The sequence below is a fragment of the Eubalaena glacialis genome, chromosome 12 (genome assembly GCF_028564815.1).
Source record: "Eubalaena glacialis isolate mEubGla1 chromosome 12, mEubGla1.1.hap2.+ XY, whole genome shotgun sequence".
NCBI classification, from domain to species: domain Eukaryota; kingdom Metazoa; phylum Chordata; class Mammalia; order Artiodactyla; family Balaenidae; genus Eubalaena; species Eubalaena glacialis.
This window is the reverse complement of record NC_083727.1, coordinates 36,498,022-36,516,615: the sequence shown is the minus strand read 5'-3', so window position 1 is coordinate 36,516,615 and position 18,594 is coordinate 36,498,022. Positions and strand designations below refer to the sequence as shown.

General features: G+C 37.3%; 1 protein-coding gene across 1 annotated transcript; it reads left to right on the top strand.

Annotated features, from left to right (window-relative positions):
• The first annotated feature begins 17,654 nt into the window (after window positions 1–17,654).
• Window positions 17,655–18,297, top strand: LOC133102341 (transcription factor BTF3-like). Its single transcript, XM_061207305.1, has one exon. The coding sequence runs from the start codon at window positions 17,667–17,669 to the stop codon at window positions 18,138–18,140; it is 474 nt and encodes a 157-aa protein (XP_061063288.1). The 5' UTR covers window positions 17,655–17,666; the 3' UTR covers window positions 18,141–18,297.
• Window positions 18,298–18,594: the final 297 nt, after the last annotated feature.

Sequence of the window (18,594 nt, the reverse complement as noted above, 5' to 3'; positions counted from 1 at the left end):
ATGGAGAATCATTTACCAGCTTTTAAATGCTTCTGTCCAGAAGTGTCACACCAGGGCAAAGCAAGTCACCTGGCCATGTCTAATGGCAAGGGGCAGAGATGTACAGTCATTTCAGGTGCCTGGCAGGAAAAGAATCAGAAATACTGGTGGTTGGATAAAATATTGGTCTACCACATTTATTATTCCCATTTTATAAATGAGTAGACAGACATAGAGAGAAGCAACTTGCTTGAAAGTGAAGAAGCCAGGGTTTGAATCTGGGAAGTTTGACTTCCTCCTCCCTCACCTAGAGTTCTATGTTCTTCTTCTTTGTCCACATTGGGACCTAAACATTCATGAGAATTCTAGGAACAAATGGTTAACCATGTTTCTATCATTGCTTTTGCTCCCAAAAGAGAGGAGTGAAGCCAATTGCTGCTCTAGCCAGAGTTTCACTCTCTGAAGATAACAAAAATGAAGACTTTTTTTTTCAGGAAGACCCTGGCCAGAAGCTGATACACCAGCAGTCTTTTTTTTTTTTTTTTTCCTCTGTTCTTTTGAAAGAGTCCACTTCTACCACCCTTATATAAAAACACTGTAGATAAAGAATGATTTTGTCAAGTCTATGTAGCCAAATGTTATCCTGAAACAGAAACTTTAAACAAAGCTGATCTTATTAAAGTCTTTTTCTGGTTGTTTTTACCTTTGGTTTGCAAGAGTCTGTTATGCTTTCTGTTTTTCCAATCAGAAAAACATTTCTGTGGGAAATGTTACTTTGGACTATTAAATGAGTTTGAGAAGATGATGAATAATTATCTCTGAATCTCTAAGTTCATTTGGGCTTTTATGAAAATAAAATCCAAAACTAGTATTTTACATAACAGAGTAAAGCAAAAAAGTTAGTTTTGTTTTTTGGGTTTTTTTAACCATGGGATAAGAGGGGGAGGCTTGAGTGTGTTTTTATTAGTGATGTACTAGCCTTTGAATATTATATAAAATAAATTTGTGATTTTGACTCATGACTTATTAGGATTTATTTTGTCAATACAGAAAATACTTTTTTCAAAATACAGAATTTCAAGCAAACAAATAAATAAACCTTACTAACTCTAATCTCAATTATTTAAGGATATGGTTTGTTATGTATTCAATGAACATTTGGTAAACATTAGTATTTTGCTGAAATGGTCGTATTACCTGCTAACAATATCTTCTGTGCTCACATTAGAGTAATTTTTCTTACTTTTCTTCCCTTGATAACAAAGAGAGATGAATTATAATTATTCCTACATGTAAATGTTTATCAAATGAAGTTTGCTGCCTATTATAGGAATACAAATATTACAGTAGTTGAATAACATATCTGGGACATATTTTCACTAGGAATAGAAGAAGAATAAATAAAGCTCAATAAAACATGGTAATACTGAAGAAATTGTTTGCATTCACGTGTTCATTTGTTGCTAGCATACTTTTTTTTTAGTTTGAATTCCTAATTTACACAGGTACGTTTTTAATGGACCAAAGTGTAAGACTATTTATTTATTTTAAAATATTTATCCTCAGGTAAATGCTAAAATAACTAGCAAAACCTCACAAAGGACTAAAATAGCTCTGCAATAAAGGCTTATAGTCCAGGCTTCAGTGTTTCCTTCATAGAAAAAGCAGGCAAATGTGCCATTTTACATCTCCATGGGGAGAGGAATATATCTGAGAGATCAGGTTGTCTTTTCTGAGTGACATTGTCAGTACCTGGTACTCCAGAATTCTAGGTGCCAGGACCAGTTTAAATCTCAGCTAAACATAGGAGACGCCCACTGAAATGAGCCAGAGAGATATATGAGCATCTTATCCAAGCAGAATGATCTTTCCTCTCTACCATAGAGCCTGATTTGGAGCATACTTACATACCTCTGTAGAACATTTGGCTATTTAACCATTTGAGAAAATTGCATAAAAATCCGATGGTGTGTTTTGAAGAGAAGTTTAATCTCACCTTCTCTAATATTAATAAAATTCCCTTCTTCCTTCTGAAATTAACTCCCCAGAAGATATTTACAGTGTGCTTCTGTTTTGTTACCTGACGCTGCTAGCCCCTCCTCTATTTTAGTTTAGCTAAGGCTTCCCACTTTAACACTATTCACAGGCCAGCGTATCTGTTTCTCATCTCTATTTGTCTCTGTCTCTATCTGTCTGTCTGCCTCTCTGTTATATCTCCTTTCACATGACACTAGACTCTGCAAAACCACCCCCCCCCTTGGAAATGAGACTACTTCCTGTTAAGTGATCCTGGGGTCTGTGGCATGTAAAAACAACTGAGAACAATGTAGTGTGTTCTGTTGTAAAGATACATAAAAGCCATAAAACACCAGAGCAGGGGGTGGGGTATATGTGTATGAGTAGGAGAAGAGGGTGCTGAGTTTTGCGATGTGCTGTTTCCCTCTAGATCTGTTTTTTAAAAGACACTTCTGGCCCTTTGGCCAATCTGCACTTAATTACCTATTCCTGCCCTATTCCCCAGACAGTGTGGCCAGTCTATTCCCCATTCCCTCTGCGAGGCCCAGCTCTAGGGCTGAGCTGATGCATTACAAAAGCCTTGTGGACCGAAAAAATGTATGTGTCTGATGGGATTTTCCCTAAGTGGTCAGGATGCCAACCACAGTCCTGATCATTTTAAATGGCTTGCGTTCTGAGGATGGGGAGATGCTCATTAGCGGCTGTAGGAGCCCGATATCAGGAACAGATTGAACCAAGATGCTCTGCCAACACAAGCATTAATAGAAAAGAGCGTGTCAATAAAAGTTCCCAAGATGAAGCCATAGAATGAGGCACTTATGGACGATTATAAACATTTTGCCCGGTGGTGACTCTCTATCAAACCTACTCCAAGCCTGATAAGCGCTGCCTCTTTAGGGGTCATTAATTTCCCTGAAAATTTAAACAGCTGTCACTTGTGATCCTCCTCAGGTGCTCATGTGGGAGAGATTAGCCTGTGTTTATAAGCCAGTGTGTTCATTAAGCGCCTGCCCATGTGGAACCCCCTCCACAGGCCTGCAGATCGCCCACAGATAATTGGGGGCAGCAGCGAATTACACAGAGGCATTGCAGGCAGCAAGAATGGTGTGGCCTTATTAATATCAGCTGGGGAGAGTGCACCATTTTAATGATTTCCAATAAACCAAAGCAAGCCCTCAGAGTTTCACAAGCATTTGGGCATGACAGTTAAAAGGACTATACAGGTTTGGGTTTCCTGTAGCTACTATAACTTCTTTCTCATTAACACTGAAAATCTTGGTTTAACTCTTTGCAATGCAGTGATTCTTCCGTGGTCAGCTTCTAAGTTCAAGTTACTTCTGGTACTTTTAATGCCCACTGCATCTTCTGGCAGATTTAATGGCTGTTATAGTAAGAAATAGATACTTCATGAAGCTATGTGGCTCCAATGTAGCACATCTGGGCTGTGTTTCTAAATCAAGATACTCATGTTTTAAATAGCATTCTCCAATTATATAATCTTTTAATGAAATTTGGTATACCGTATTTCTGTATTCTCGGACATTAATAAGTTCTTGTAAACTAATAAAAAATGTTATAGTTTAACATTTTTAACAGGAGTTCAAAACTTGCTGAGAAGTCTTTGTTTGGAAGAACTTTAAATGTATTGGACATTTTCCAGCCCAATCAACATGTAAAGAAAAGGTGTAGGGACATTTTACAAATAGATGACACTTTTTTTTTTTTAGTAATAGAATTCTATAAGAGTAGAAATATTTCCAAATACCTTTTTCAAAATGCTGTCTCCATTGCAAGATTTGCTTTTGAGAAGTAATCACTCATCCAACTTCAAATCCAACAGACAGACTATATGTGTTTATATTTTTAAAAAATCTTCTTGGGAGGACACTATGGGCAGTCATCGTAATCACAGTAAAAATTTGGCAAATTTTACACATTTAAAGAAATATATTCTGTCTTTAAGTTCGACAGTTCTTTTAAGAACTTTGCCGTGAGCTAACAAGCAAAACTTTGAGAGCCAAAGACTTTCTTGATTTTTCCTACCTCATGCAGTATATTCTAAAAATTCCATTATTTTAAAAAGGCTTATTTCTACAGAACTTATCATACTTTTGACATCCTATGTCTTGAAGGGCATCTCTGGCTTTCATTTCTTTGCTACCACACTTGGCTTATGAATGAGGCAGGAAGCAGTCCCTTGTACAGGGCTATCTCTGTAAGCTTAACCTTGAAGTCTTATATTCTAGTAGAGGCAGTGGCTTCAGCAATGGCAATGACTGTATTATACAGTTGTATAAAGCATTGTTTTATTAAAGAATTTTTGTACTATTGAGAATCTACCTTCTCTGTTTCATCTTTCCTTTGATAGCTTATAAAAAGAAGTAGTTCTTTGTGTATTTCATTTAAACAAAATCTGACAGATATTATAAGCTGTGCATGAGGGAATATTACTCTGCTCATCCAACTCATAGCAAACCTCTTATACTTCATAACGTGATCTGACGGTTGATTGGCCAGAGCTTTAGCAATGCTTTCTATGCACCTTCCAAATCTATTTGTTGATAAAGGAGTGCTTTGTAGCTTGTTCAGTATATTGATTTCTATAAATTGTATCATACATTTTTATTAGGAAGAGAAAGTGTTTCCCCAATTGTATGTGGCTTTCACTATTAACTAAGGAATCACAGAAGTGGCTCCTAAATACTGATCATTAAGTTTAGTAAAATGTTATACACTGGTGGCTTGAGGATAGCATGGCTTTAAACATTGCTGAAAAAAATGATTATGCTGTATTTTACGTGCTTACATCATGAGTTGATATCTTAATGTACAATGTGCCTTAACATGAGACTCATTGTGGCTCATTGTGTGATGAAAATTGTGGCTGTTCATTGTTAAAAATAATGAAAGAAAACCCATATTTCAAATAGCGTTCTTGATAATTTTGAAGTTTTCAGACAGATCTTCTTACACAGGACTAGATGGTTTTTAAAAAATATATAATGTGGCTGATTAAAAAATAGTACTAGGAGCTGAAATATGGATTTTGCCATTTTCTGGTGGTTTGCTTGTATTTAAATTACTAGCATTTTTCAATCCATGGGTTATTTGCTGAAACTTTTTAATCTACTTGACATTTTGTGAGGATAGATTCATTCAAAACCCAATAATTTTTTAATTCATTTAACTGGATCCACAAAAATTATAACAATAGAATACACTGGAAACAAGCACATGAGGCAGTACATTGCTGTCACCCCTGATGTGTTTTGAAACTAGTCCCTTTTTTATTTCTAGATATCTTGCTCATCGCATGTGGTAGAAGTCTCTGCATACTGACTGAATAAGGGGAATGGTGTTGATCCATGTAATAAAGTGTAGTTACTTTCTTATTGCTTAGATAAAAGATAAAGTTCTAATATTTTTCCCCACACTATAACAAATTATCTTCCTTAATGACACTTTGGGGGCTACTCCTGGAGAGAAGAGTATCTTTGCCTCTCATTCCTTTACCAAGCTCTGGCTCTGGCCACCAGAGAGTCTTTGTGACAGGATGGGCAATGATAGACTTCGATTAGAGGTTTTCTGTCTTTGTGGATCAGCTTTGATCTTAGGAGATAAAAATATATAAGCACAATGTAAATCTTCTGGTGATACTCCTATTGCTATATCTAAAATGAAAAAAAAGTTGGAGGTTTGAAAATATTTATTATTGGAAATATAGTAAATATAGCTGAATGCTGCATATTCCATGTATATATATGTGAGGGAGAAACTCAGTTTTTTAAAAGACTTCTAAGATGATCTGGACTTGCCTAAATAAAGTAAGAGATTCCCCAGGGAGCAAGTGACATCTGTGTTCTTTCATTTTGTTTACACTAATGAACAATGAATGGAAGAACCCCCCTGCCCATTTCAGACTCATTGAAAGATTCCCTTTTAAATAGAATATGGCTTTTATACAATAGTAGAAAACTTTGTTTTCTTTCTGGCTGCTTTGAAAGAAAAGACCCAAGACTCAGGTGTATATATGAAATATCTTACTTTTTAAAAAGTGAAATTCAATTAGTAACTAGACAGTTTCGTGTATTCAAAGAACAGAAGTAGTTGTTTGGGCAGGGGTCCTGTTCACCCTGATGGATACACTGATAAGGCAAAAAAGTACTCAGGAGGGATGAACCTATATCCTGAGGGTTAGAAGGAAACAACTGGATCTGTATTTGGAAATTTTTTATTTTTTAATTTTATTTTACTTATTTTTATACAGCAGGTTCTTATTAGTTATCTATTCTATACATATTAGTGTATATATGTCCATCCCAATCTCCCAATTCATCCCACCACCAACACCACCACTCCCCACTTTCCCCCCTTGGTGTCCATATATTTGTTCACTACATCTGTGTCTCTATTTCTGCCTTGAAAACCGGTTCATCTGTACCATGTTTCTAGATTCCACATATATGCGTTAATATACGATATTTGTTTTTCTCTTTCTGACTTACTTCACTCTGTATGACAGTCTCTAGGTCCATCCAAGTCTCTACAAATGACCCTATTTCTTTCCTTTTTATGGCTCAGTAATACTCCATTGTATATATGTACCACATCTTCTTTATCCATTCATCTGTCAGTGGGCATTTAGGTTGCTTCCATGTCCTGGCTATTGTAAATAGTGCTGCAATGAACATTGGGGTGCATGTGTCCTTTTGAATTATGGTTTTCTCTGGGTATATGCCCAGGAGTGGGATTGCTGGGTCATAGGGTAATTCTATTTTTAGTTTTTTAAGGAACCTCCATACTGTTCTCCATAGTGGGTGTATCAATTTACATTCCCACCAACAGTGCAAGAGGGTTCCCTTTTCTCCACACCCTCCCCAGCATTTTTTGTTTGCACATTTTCTGATGATGCCCATTCTAACTGGTGTGAAGTGATACCTCATTGTAGTTTTGATTTGCATTTCTCTAATAATTAGTGATGTTGAGCAGCTTCTCATGTGTTTGTTGGCGATCTGTATATCTTTTTTGGAGAAATGTCTGTTTAGGTCTTCTGCCCATTTTTTGATTGGGTTGCTTGTTTTTTTAATATTGATCTGCATGAGCTGTTTATATATTTTGGAGATTACTCCTTTGTGCATTGATTCATTTGCAAATATTTTCTCTCATTCTGAGGGTTGTCTTTTCGTCTTGTTTGTAGTTTCCTTTGCTTTGCAAAAGATTTTAAGATTCATTAGGTCCCATTTGTTGTTGTTTTTTTTTTATTTCCATTACGCTAGGAGGTGGATCAAAAAAAATCTTGCTGTGATTTATGTCAAAGAGTGTTCTTCCTATGGTTTCCTCTAAGAGTTTTATAGTGTCCGGTCTTACAGTTAGGTCTTTAATCCATGTTGAGTTTATTTTTGTGTATGGTGTTAGGGAGTGTTCTAATTTCATTCTTTTACATGTAGCTGTCCAGTTTTGCCAGCACCACTTATTGAAGAGACTGCCTTTTCTCCATTGTATATCCTTTCCTCCTTTGTCATAGATTAGTTGACCATAGGTGCTTGGGTTTATCTCTGAGCGCTGTATCCTGTTCCATTGATCTATATTTCTGTTTTTGTGCCAGTACCATATTGTCTTGATTACTGTAGCTTTGTAATATAGTGTGAAATCAGGGAGTCTGAATCCTCCAGCTCTGATTTTTTCCCCTCAAGATTGCTTTGGCTATTTGGGGTCTTTTGTGTCTCCATACAAATTTTAAGATTTCTTGTTCTAGTTCTGTAAAAAATGCCATTGGTAATTTGATAAGGATTGCATTGAATCTGTAGATTGCTTTGGGTAGTATAGTCATTTTCACAATATTGATTCTTCCAATCCAAGAACATGGTATATCTCTCCATCCGTTTGTGTCATCTTTGATTTCTTTCATCAGTGTCTTACAGTTTTCTGCATACAGGTCTTTTACCTCCTTAGGTAGGTTTATTTCCTACGTATTTTATTCTTTTTGTTGCAATGATGAAGGGGATTGTTTCCTTAATTTCTCTTTCTGATCTTTCATTGTGAGTGTATAGGAATGCCAGAGATTTCTGTGCATTAATTTTGTATCCTGCAAATTTACAAGATTCATTGATTAGCTCTAGTAGTTTTCTGGTGGCATCTTTAGGATTCTTTATGTATAGTATCATGCCATCTGCAAACAGTGACAGTTTTACTTCTTTTTTTCCAATTTGTATTCCTTTTATTTCTTTTTCTTCTCTGATTACCATGGCTAGGACTTCCAAAACTATGTTGAATAATAGTAGTGAGAGTGGACACCCTTGTCTTGTTCTTGATTTTAGAGAAATGATTTCAGTTTTTCACCATTGAGAATGATGTTTGCTGTGGGTTTGTCATATGTGGTCTTTATTTTTATTTTTATTTTTTAAAGACACCAATTGTACTTGAACATTTGTTATTATTATTATTTTTTTTAATTTATTTATATTTATTTTTGGCTGTGTTGGGTTTTCGTTTCTGTGTGAGGGCTTTCTCTAGTTGCGGCGAGCGGGGGCCACTCTTCATCGCGGTGCGCGGGCCTCTCACTGTCGCGGCCTCTCCTTGCGGAGCACAGGCTCCAGACGCGCAGGCTCAGCAAGTGTGGCTCACGGGCCTAGTTACTCTGCGGCATGTGGGATCCTCCCAGACCAGGGCTTGAACCCGTGTCCCCTGCATTGGCAGGCAGATTCTCAACCACTGCGCCACCAGGGAAGCCCATATGTGGTCTTTATTATGTTGAGGTAGGTTCCCTCTGTACCCACTTTCTGGAGAGTTTTTATTATAAATGGGTGTTGAATTTTGTCAAAAGCTTTTTCTGCATCTATTGAGATGATCATATGGTTTTTATTCTTCAGTTAGTTCACATGGTGTATCACATTGATGGATTTGCGTATATTGAAGAATCCTTGCATCCCAGGGATAAATCCCACTTAAACATGGTGTATGATCCTTTTAATGTGTTGTTGGATTCTGTTTGCTAATGTTTTCTTGAGGACTCTTGCATCTATATTCATCAGTAATATTGGTCTGTAATTTTCTTTTTTTGTAGTATCTTTGTCTGGTTTTGGTATCAGGGTGATCAGGGTGATGGTAGCCTCGTAGAATGAGTTTGGGAGTGTTCCTTCCTCTGCAATTTTTTGGAAGAGTTTGAGAAGGATGGGTGATAAATCTTCTCTAAATGCTTGATAGAATTCACCTGTGAAGCCATCTGGTCCTGGACTTCTGTTTGTTGGAAGATTTTTAATCACAGTTTCAATTTCATTACTTGTGATTGGTCTGTTCCTATTTTCTGTTTCTTCCTGGTTCAGTCTTGGAAGGTTATACCTTTGTAAGTGTTTGTCCATTTCTTCCAGGTTGTGTATTTTATTGGCATAGAGTTGCTTATAGTAGTCTCTTATGATGCTTTGTATTTCTGCGGTGTCCGTGTGACTTCTCCGTTTTCATTTCTGAATTTATTGATTTGAGTCCTCTCCCTCTTTTTCTTGATGAGTCTGTCTAAAGGTTTATCAACTTTATCTTCTCAAAGAACCAGCTTTTAGTTTTATTGATCTTTGCTGTTGTTTTCCTTGTTTCTATTTCATTTATTTCTGCTCTGATATTTATGGTTTCTTTCATTCTACTAACTTTGGGTTTTGTTTGTTCTTCTTTCCCTAGTTCCTTTAGGTGTAAGGTTAGATTATTTATTTGAAATTTTTCTTGGTTCTTGAAGTAGGATTGTATTGCTATCAACTTTGCTCTTAGAATTGCTTTTGCTGCATCCCATAGGTTTTGGATTGTCGTGTTTTCATTGTCATTTGTCTCTAGGGATTTTTTGATTTCCTCTTTGATTTCTTCAGTGATCTCTTGGTTATTTAGTAATGTATTGTTTAGCCTCCATGTGTTTGTGTTCTTTTATGTTTTTTTCCCTGTAATTCATTTCTAATCTCATAGCGTTGTGGTCGGAAAAGATGCTTGATATGATTTCAATTTTCTTAAATTTACCAAGGCTTGATTTGTGACCCCAGATGTGATCTATCCTGGAGAATGTTCCATGAGCCCTTGAGAAGAAAGTGTAATCTGCTGTTTTTGGATGGAATGTCCTATAAATATCAATTAAATCTGTTTGGTCTATTGTGTCATTTAAAGCTTGTGTTTCCCTATTAATTTTCTGTCTGGATGATCTATCCATTGGTATAGATGAGGTGTTAAAGTTCCCCACTAGTACTGTATTACTGTCAATTTCCTCTTTATAGCTGTTAGCATTTGCCTTATGTATTGAGGTGCTCCTATGTTGGGTGTATATATATTTATAATTGTTATATCTTCTTCTTGGATTGATCTCTTGATCATTATGTAGTGTCCTTCCTTGTCTCTTGTAACAGTCTTTAGTTTAAAGTCTATCTTATCTGATATAAGTATTGCTACTCCAGCTTTCTTTTGATTTCCATTTGCATGGAACATCTTTTTCCATCCCCTCCTTTCAGTCTGTATTTGTCCCTAGGTCTGAAGTGGGTCTCTTGTAGACACCATATATATGGGTCTTTTTTTTGTATCCTTTCAGCGAGCCTGTGTCTTTTGGTTGGAGCATTTAATCCATTCCCACTTAAGATAATTATCCATATGTATGTTCCTATCATCATTTTCTTAATTGTTTTGTGTTTGTTTTTGTAGGTCCTTTTCTTCTCTTGTGTTTCCCACTTAGAGAAGTTCCTTTAGCATTTGTTGTAGAGCTGGTTTGGTGGTGCTGAATTCTCTTAAAGGTTTTGATTTCTCTGTCGAATCTGAATGAGATCCTCACTGTGTAGGGTAATCTTGGTTGTAGAGGTTTTGATTTCTCTGTCGAATGTGAATGAGATCCTCACCGTGTAGAGTAATCTTGGTTGTAGGTTCTTCCCTTTCATCACTTTAAATATATTGTGCCACTCCCTTCTGGCTTATAGGGTTTTTGCTGAGAAATCAGCAAAGTTCCCTTGTATGTTATTTGTTATTTTTCCCTTGTTGCTTTTAATGATTTTTCTTTGTCTTTAATTTTTGTCTATTTGATTACTATGTGTCTCGGTGTGTTTCTCCTTGGGTTTATCCTTCCTGGGACTCTCTGTAGTTCCTGGACTTGGATTTCCTTTCCCACATTAGGGAAGTTTTCAACTATAATCTCTTCAAATATTTTCTTGGGCCCTTTCTCTCTCCTCTCCTTCTGGGACTCCTATAATGAGAATGTTGGTACATTTAATGTTGTCCCAGAAGTCTCTTAGGCTGTCTTCATTTCTTTTCATTCTTTTTTCTTTATTCTGTTCCACAGCAGTGAATTCCACCATTCTGTCTTCCAGGTCACTTATCCATTCTTCTGCCTCAATTATTCTGCTACTGATTCCTTCTAGTGTATTTTTCATTTCAGTTATTGTATTGTTCATCTCTGTTTGTTTGTTCTTTAATTCTTCTAGGTACTTGTTCTTTAATTCTTCTAGGTCTTTGTTATACATTTCTTGCATCTTCTTGATCTTTGCCTCCATTCTTTTTCCAATGTCCTGGATCATCTTCACTATCATTATTCTGAATTCTTTTTCTGGAAGGTTGCCTGTCTCTAATTCATTTAGTTGTTTTTCTGAGGTTTTATCTTGTTCCTTCATCTGGTACATAGTCCTCTGCCTTTTCCTTTTTTCTATCTTTCTGTGAATGTGGTTTTCTTTCCACAGGCTGCAGGATTGTAGTTCCTCTTGCTTCTGCTGTCTCCCCTCTGGTGGATGAGGCTATCTAAGGGGCTTGTGCAAGCTTCCTGATGGGAGGGACTGGTGGTGGGTAGAGCTGGGTGTTGCTCTGGTGGGCAGAGCTCAGTAAAACTTTAATCTGCTTGTCTGCTGATGGATGGGGCTGGGTTCCCTCCTTGTTGGTTGTTTGACCTGAGGCAACCCAGCACTCAAGCCTACCTGGCTCTTTGGTGGGGCTAATGGCAGACTCGGGGAGAAGACAATATGGGAAGGCAGTGAATAGAGCATAGGTTTTGAATAAGGATAGGTCAGGATTGACCTTTGCTATGTTTTAGTTTGTACTAAATCACATTGAGAAAAATCACATCTGTGCCTCAGTTTCCTCAGTGTGAAAGGTGATTCTATTTGAATATAGGTTTGGCTGCATGTAACCAAGTCCCCAAATAGCCGGGACTTAAACTGAATAGAACTGAATAGAAATTTATTTCTCATTCATATAAACTCTGGGCTGGTATTGTGACTGCTCTGGGAAGTCATCAAGGCTCCATGAGACATCAGAGACCCAGGCTCTTGCTGTCTGATTGTTCCAGTGTCCCTAGAGTGTTGTCCCCATTTCCATAGCCTGAATGACTCACTCTTTTTTTTTTAAGATTTTTTTTTTTCTTTTTGATGTGGACCATTTTTAAAATCTTTATTGAATTTGTTATAGTATTGCTTCTGTTTTATGTTTTGGTTTTTTGGCCGCGAGGCATGTGGGATCTTAGTGCCCTGACCAGGGATTGAACCCACACCCCCTGGATTGGAAGGCGAAGTCTTAACCACTGGACCACCAGGGAAGTCCCCTGATTGACTCACTCTTACCACAACTGAATTCCAAATGCAGGGAAAAAGAACATGACCTGGAAGTTGTGACCATTGCTCGCATTCCATTGATGAAACTTGATATCTGGCCACACATAGCTGCAAGGGAGGCTGGGAACTGTAGACTTTATCTTGGATGGCCATGTGCCTGGCTAAAAACTGGGGGTTTCATTATTCTAGAAGAAGAGGTGAATAGCTTTGGGGGATTAACTAGCATTATCTGCCATAGGCAGGGTTGACATATATTAGCCAGTAGGCACAGTAGTACCTCATGCCTACAATACTTTTAGGGGTCCACAAAAAGATTTTAATTTTAATTTCTTTTAAAATCAGGAGAAAAAGTGAATATGATAATAATGGATATATAATAATGGAATCCAGCCTGTATTATATTTTCCTTTATTCCACTGCAGTCATAAAATATAATTTTTAATATTTTCTTAAAAAGGAAGAGGACCACAAAGGAAAAAGTACCTATGGACCACAGAGCCATGATGTAGACTGAGCCATAGGGATGATAATAAAACCTTCCATACGGTATTGAAAGGTAGAGATATTATAGAACAAAATAAGATAATTACTTTTCCTTCATTGTCATTTTTACTTTAATTCTTATATTATCATTGTTGTATGTGTTTACTCTGAAGATACTAACTTTTCTGAATTTATCACTGTCATCTTATTTTCCAGTGAACCTCTTCTCCCATATATAGTCCTATCTACATCTCTAATGGGGAGACAGGTTGCCTAATCTGAGGTCGACCAAAAGGCATGTTTGTCTCCAAATTTCTCATCTACTGACTTGCCCCATTAGAGACATTCCTTGGCTTAAGACATTGACCCTGGGATGCCCTAGTTAAAATTTCAACACACAATTTGAAAACATTTAAAAAACAGAATGTGAACTTTGAGATCTTTATCTACCCGGAAAGATAAATGTCTACAAAATTTCCATGGCAAGGTGGGATTTTATTTACTGTTTTCATATTTATTTAATTAAATAATTTAAGTGACTTTTAAAACCAGAATCACACAATAATTATAATTTTTAAATTTAAATATATTAATCAATTAGCAGTTACAACTCATTAGAATTTGTTTTATTGAGTAAGATGGTTGTCTCTTGACTGAGAACAGGCCCCAGGGATAAGGAATCATGGAATAAGTGCGTGTACTTCTAAAAGGGAATTGAAAAGATACCAGATTTACAAGGATAATCTGTATCACACTTGTTCTTTGTATTTTCAGAAATTTTAACCAGTAATTGCAACTCATTTGTGCTACTGAAGAAACTGGGATATGTTTATTAATATGTAATATTCTGTAAATATCAGTATTTAAATCTTTAAAAATGAATATATATTTTTTTCAATCATATCAGTAGCAATTACAATGACAACCTATTTTATCCATGCTTTCTTCAAAGACTGTGATTAAACCTCTAATAATTTAAAATGACCCAAAAGCCTTGCTTTCCAAGCTAGTGTGTAGTCTTGATGTATTGATCAGTGCTTGAAATCACAGGGTCAACACAATACATCTTTCTGAGACAGAAATTTTACCCTCTATTATATTTACATTAAAGTATATTACAAAAATATTGTGGAATAGAGCAAGATATCCACATGAATTGTCAAAAACAAAAAACAAAAAATGGATTCAAAGAAATTCAACATGTGGATGAAAACTCTTGGGTCTGCCTATAGAGTTCTTACTTTCCTTGTCCTTAAAATTATTTCAGTAAGAAAGTTTGAGAAGTACCACTTTAAATATTTAAAGTACCACTGTAAATATTTTAATATCACGTTCCACCTGATCCAGCTTCAGAACATGAATACTGCATATAGTATGAATACCTAGGTGGGCCATTTGAAGCAAGAGACCCTCACACAATCAATTAGAAGATAGCCAGATGCCCGTTATGATGAAAGAGTCATGGCTTACTGAGGAGGAGACTCTATCTCATGATTGTATCTAGAGGTGAGCTCACCTAAGCCAGAGTTTCAGTAAAGCCTTTACTTTGTAGTTGAGTACATTATCAAAATTTTGCATCCTTAAGAACTTAGGTTATCCGTAACATGTTCCTATGTCCTTAGAAAAAGAGCAAGTGTCAAAATGCCTGAATACTACGTTACTTTTTAAAGACTCTTTTTGGTGAGTGGATATTTTAAACAAAATTGAGTCCCTGCTTTCAAAGCTTAACAAATTCACTTTTTTTTCCCCTGGCAACCAAGTAGTACTTAGCAGTTTTACTGGCTCTAACCAATCTCTTCCAACTAGGCAAGGATAGCTGTTTTCTTTGGCCTGACTATTTGGAATCATCTGCAGGAATTTGGTTGGTCGAAAATATGCTTGACAGTTGAGTCCCCCTTCTCTCTGCCTTGGCTCTGTAGGCAGAGCTTGTTAAATTGTTCTGTGTGAGTGTGTTGGTACCTGAAGTATGTGTATTTGCACATGCCACAGGGGGCTTATTCAATAATTTATTACTTTGATTCCTTAAGTAGACACTTGTGACCTGAGTAAAAATTCCTCTGAATGGACTTACCCAGTTATACTTGGGAAGTAAACTTTCTCTTGTTTGGAAGTTTAGGTTTAGAAAATGTTTGCATTAGCCCTTAAGTATTTGATATGGTATAGGATATAGAACATAGTATAGAAAGGCAAGATTAAACAAACTACAGGCCCTTCTGTGATGGATTCTCCTTGAAACCTTTCATTGCCTGGTTTGGTCTCATGTTTATGTCCTTGAGTGATGTGGGCTCCACTTCATCATGAATATGATTTCACACTCTTGTAATCTATTACTACCTTATTAGATTACTTGATTAATATATAAATTTAATTTTACTTCTTTGTATCTAACTTGTATTCAGTCACTATAAGGTAAGAAATTATTCTACCATTAATTACTATGAACACCCATTCTTCCTAATCACTTCTTAGATTGTAAAAATAGATGTAGTCGGGATGAATCTCTGACTATAAAATTGAGTGTAACAATATAAGTTTAGGGCTTCCCTGATGGCACAGTGGTTAAGAATCCTCCTGCCAATGCAGGGGACACGGGTTCGAGCCCTGGTCCAGGAAGATCCCACATGCCGCGGAGCAACTAAGCCCGTGTGCCACAACTACTGAGCCTGTGCTCTAGAGCCCGCGAGCCACAACTACTGAGCCCGTGTGCCACAACTACTGAAGCCCATGTGCCTAGAGCCTGTGGTCCGCAACAAGAGAAGACACCACAATGAGAAGCCTGCGTACCGCAACAAAAAATAGCTCCCGCTCGCCGCAACTAGAGAAAGCCCACGTGCAGCAACGAAGACCCAACGCAGCCAAAAATAAATAAATAAATAAATTTATAAAAAAATATATATGTTTAAATTTTTTATATAATTCAGCTTACTCTCTATGTTGCACTCTCTTTCTCTTATAGTGGGGTAGAATATTTCCATTAATTTGGGATTTCCCCTCCTTCACATTTCTTTAGGATATATATTTAAGAATATATCTAAGAATTTGGAGAGGATAAAAGACATTGGGAGAGGGGATCCATGTGATCTCTCTGTCATATTTTTTTTTCTAGAAGAATAGCTTATGATCTCTTTGCATTCTCCTAAGATTTTTTTTTAAAATACATGTACCCTAGAATATCTTTTATTTTATTTATTTATTTATTATTTTTTTTTAAATTAATTAATTTATTTTTATATTTTTTTATTTTTTGGCTGTGTTGGGTCTTCGTTTCTGTGCGAGGGCTTTCTCTAGTTGTGGCAAGTGGGGGCCACTCTTCATCGCGGTGCGCGGGCCTCTCACTATGGCGGCCTCTCTTGTTGTGGAGCACAGGCTCCAGATGCGCAGGCTCAGTAGTTGTGGCTCACGGGCCTAGTTGCTCTGTGGCATGTGGGATCTTCCCAGACCAGGGCTCGAACCCGTGTCCCCTGCATTGGCAGGCAGATTCTCAACCACTGCACCACCAGGGAAGCCCTCTCTGTCATATTTGCATGGAGATAGCAAATGAGACATCTACTCTCCTAATTTGTCCTAAGTTATCACTCCACTTGGTTTGCTGCCAAGATGTCCTCAGCTCCCTAGGCATACTTTCTTTGGTTGTGAGGGCTCTTTTTCCTGATTCTGTATCACTCATAGGAGCAAGGAATCTTTCTGCTTCTCTCAGCCATCTCTGTGAGGCTGTTCATGGTCTCTTCAACTGAAGGTGTCACAGAGCCTTTCCCTTTCTAGGTACTTGTCTACCTAGAGAAAGAAAGAGAGACAGACAGACCGACAGACTGATTATTGATGTGTGTATCTATAAACAACTCTTAGAACAAGTATAGACAGTTTGTTGTTTCTGGAAGCTTTTTCTAGGAACCAGGTACCTTTTGTTTCAGTGCTCCATAAACACTCAGATCTTTCTGTCTCCCTTGGGCTTTCCTCTGAGAAGTGGGGTACAAGATCCTCTCTCTGGGATCCAGGGAGGTTTTTGCTCTCATTTGACCTCCGTTCCATCTTTCTCCATATCCCCTGCTGGAAAAATGATTTTCTAGTCTGGGTAAAAGTCAGATTACCTTCAATTAAAAAAAAATCTCTTTAACAACAACTAGGAAAACTTTGCTTAAATCAACCCTAAGTCAAGGAACGTGGAGCAGACGATCTGCTCAAATTAGGGAAAAGGAAAGCAAGAAATTCTGGAAGGAAAAAAGGAACATGGGTGAATATCACAGAAGTATTATCCCACCACATTTAGGTCTTAATTGTCTATACAAGTTACCCCTGTCTGAGCCTTGTGAAAAGAAAATTAAAATCTTCTCTATTTTTTGGGATATTTCCTTGGAATTGAACCAGTTGATTCAGTCATCCAAGGGATGGTTTTCTAAGCATCTTGTCTCTTATCTTTCTCCCTTATGCTACTTCTTTCATTAAAAAACAAAAATAAAAAACTCCATAAGTGTGTGGGAGAAGGAAAATAAAGTAGAACAAAAATTCAAATCACTCTAGCTGCCACCTTGCGTCCCCGCGTGTGTGCGCCTTATCTCAGCTGGTCTGCCCGAGACCCCCTGATCGCCAACCCTAGTCCCCTGTGCAGCCCCATTTCTGCTCCAACAAGATGAAGCTATCATGAACCAAGGGAAACTCACCAAACTGCAGGCACAAGTGCGCATTGGTGGGAAAGGAACTGCTCGCAGAGAGAAGAAGGTGGTTCATAGAACAGCCACAGAAGACGACAGAAAACGTCAGTTCTCTTTAAAGAAGTTAGGGGTGAACAATATCTCTGGTATTGAAGAGGTGACTATGTTCACAAACCAAGGAACAGTGATTCACTTTAACAACCCTAAAGTGCAGGCATCTCTGGCAGCAAACACTTTCACCATTACAGGCCATGCTGAGACAAAGCAGCTGACAGAAATGCTACCCAGCATCTTAAACCAGCTTGGCGCAGACAGTCTGACCAGTTTAAGGAGACTGGCTGAAGCTCTGCCCAAACAATCTGTGGATGGAAAAGCACCACTTGCTACTGGAGAGGATGATGATGATGAAGTTCCAGATCTTGTGGAGAATTTTGATGAGGCTTCCAAGAAAGAAGCAAACTGAATTGAGTCAACTTCTGAAGAAGATAAGTCTTGAAGAAGTTACTGGGAGCTGCTATTTTATATTATGACTGCTTTTTTAAAATTTTGTTTATGGATCTGATAAAATCTAGATCTCTAATATTTTTAAGCCCAAGCCCCTGGACACTGCAGCTCTTTTCAGTTTTGCTTAATACAAATTCATTCTTTGCAGCTAATTAAGCTGAAGAAGCCTGGGAATAAAGTTTGAAACAAAGGTTAATAAAGTTCCAAAAAAAGAAAATATTCAACTCACTAGTAGTTTTTCTTATAAGCTAACATAGAGAAAGACAAATTGTTGGCAGGGTTTGGTACGTTCTGTGACTTTCTCTAACCTAAATTATGCTTTTTCTGAGAGTTGTTTATAAATACACAGGTCAATAATCAGTCAGTCAATCTCTCTCTCTCTCTCTCTTTCACATATCCCAGGAGGGCAAGTA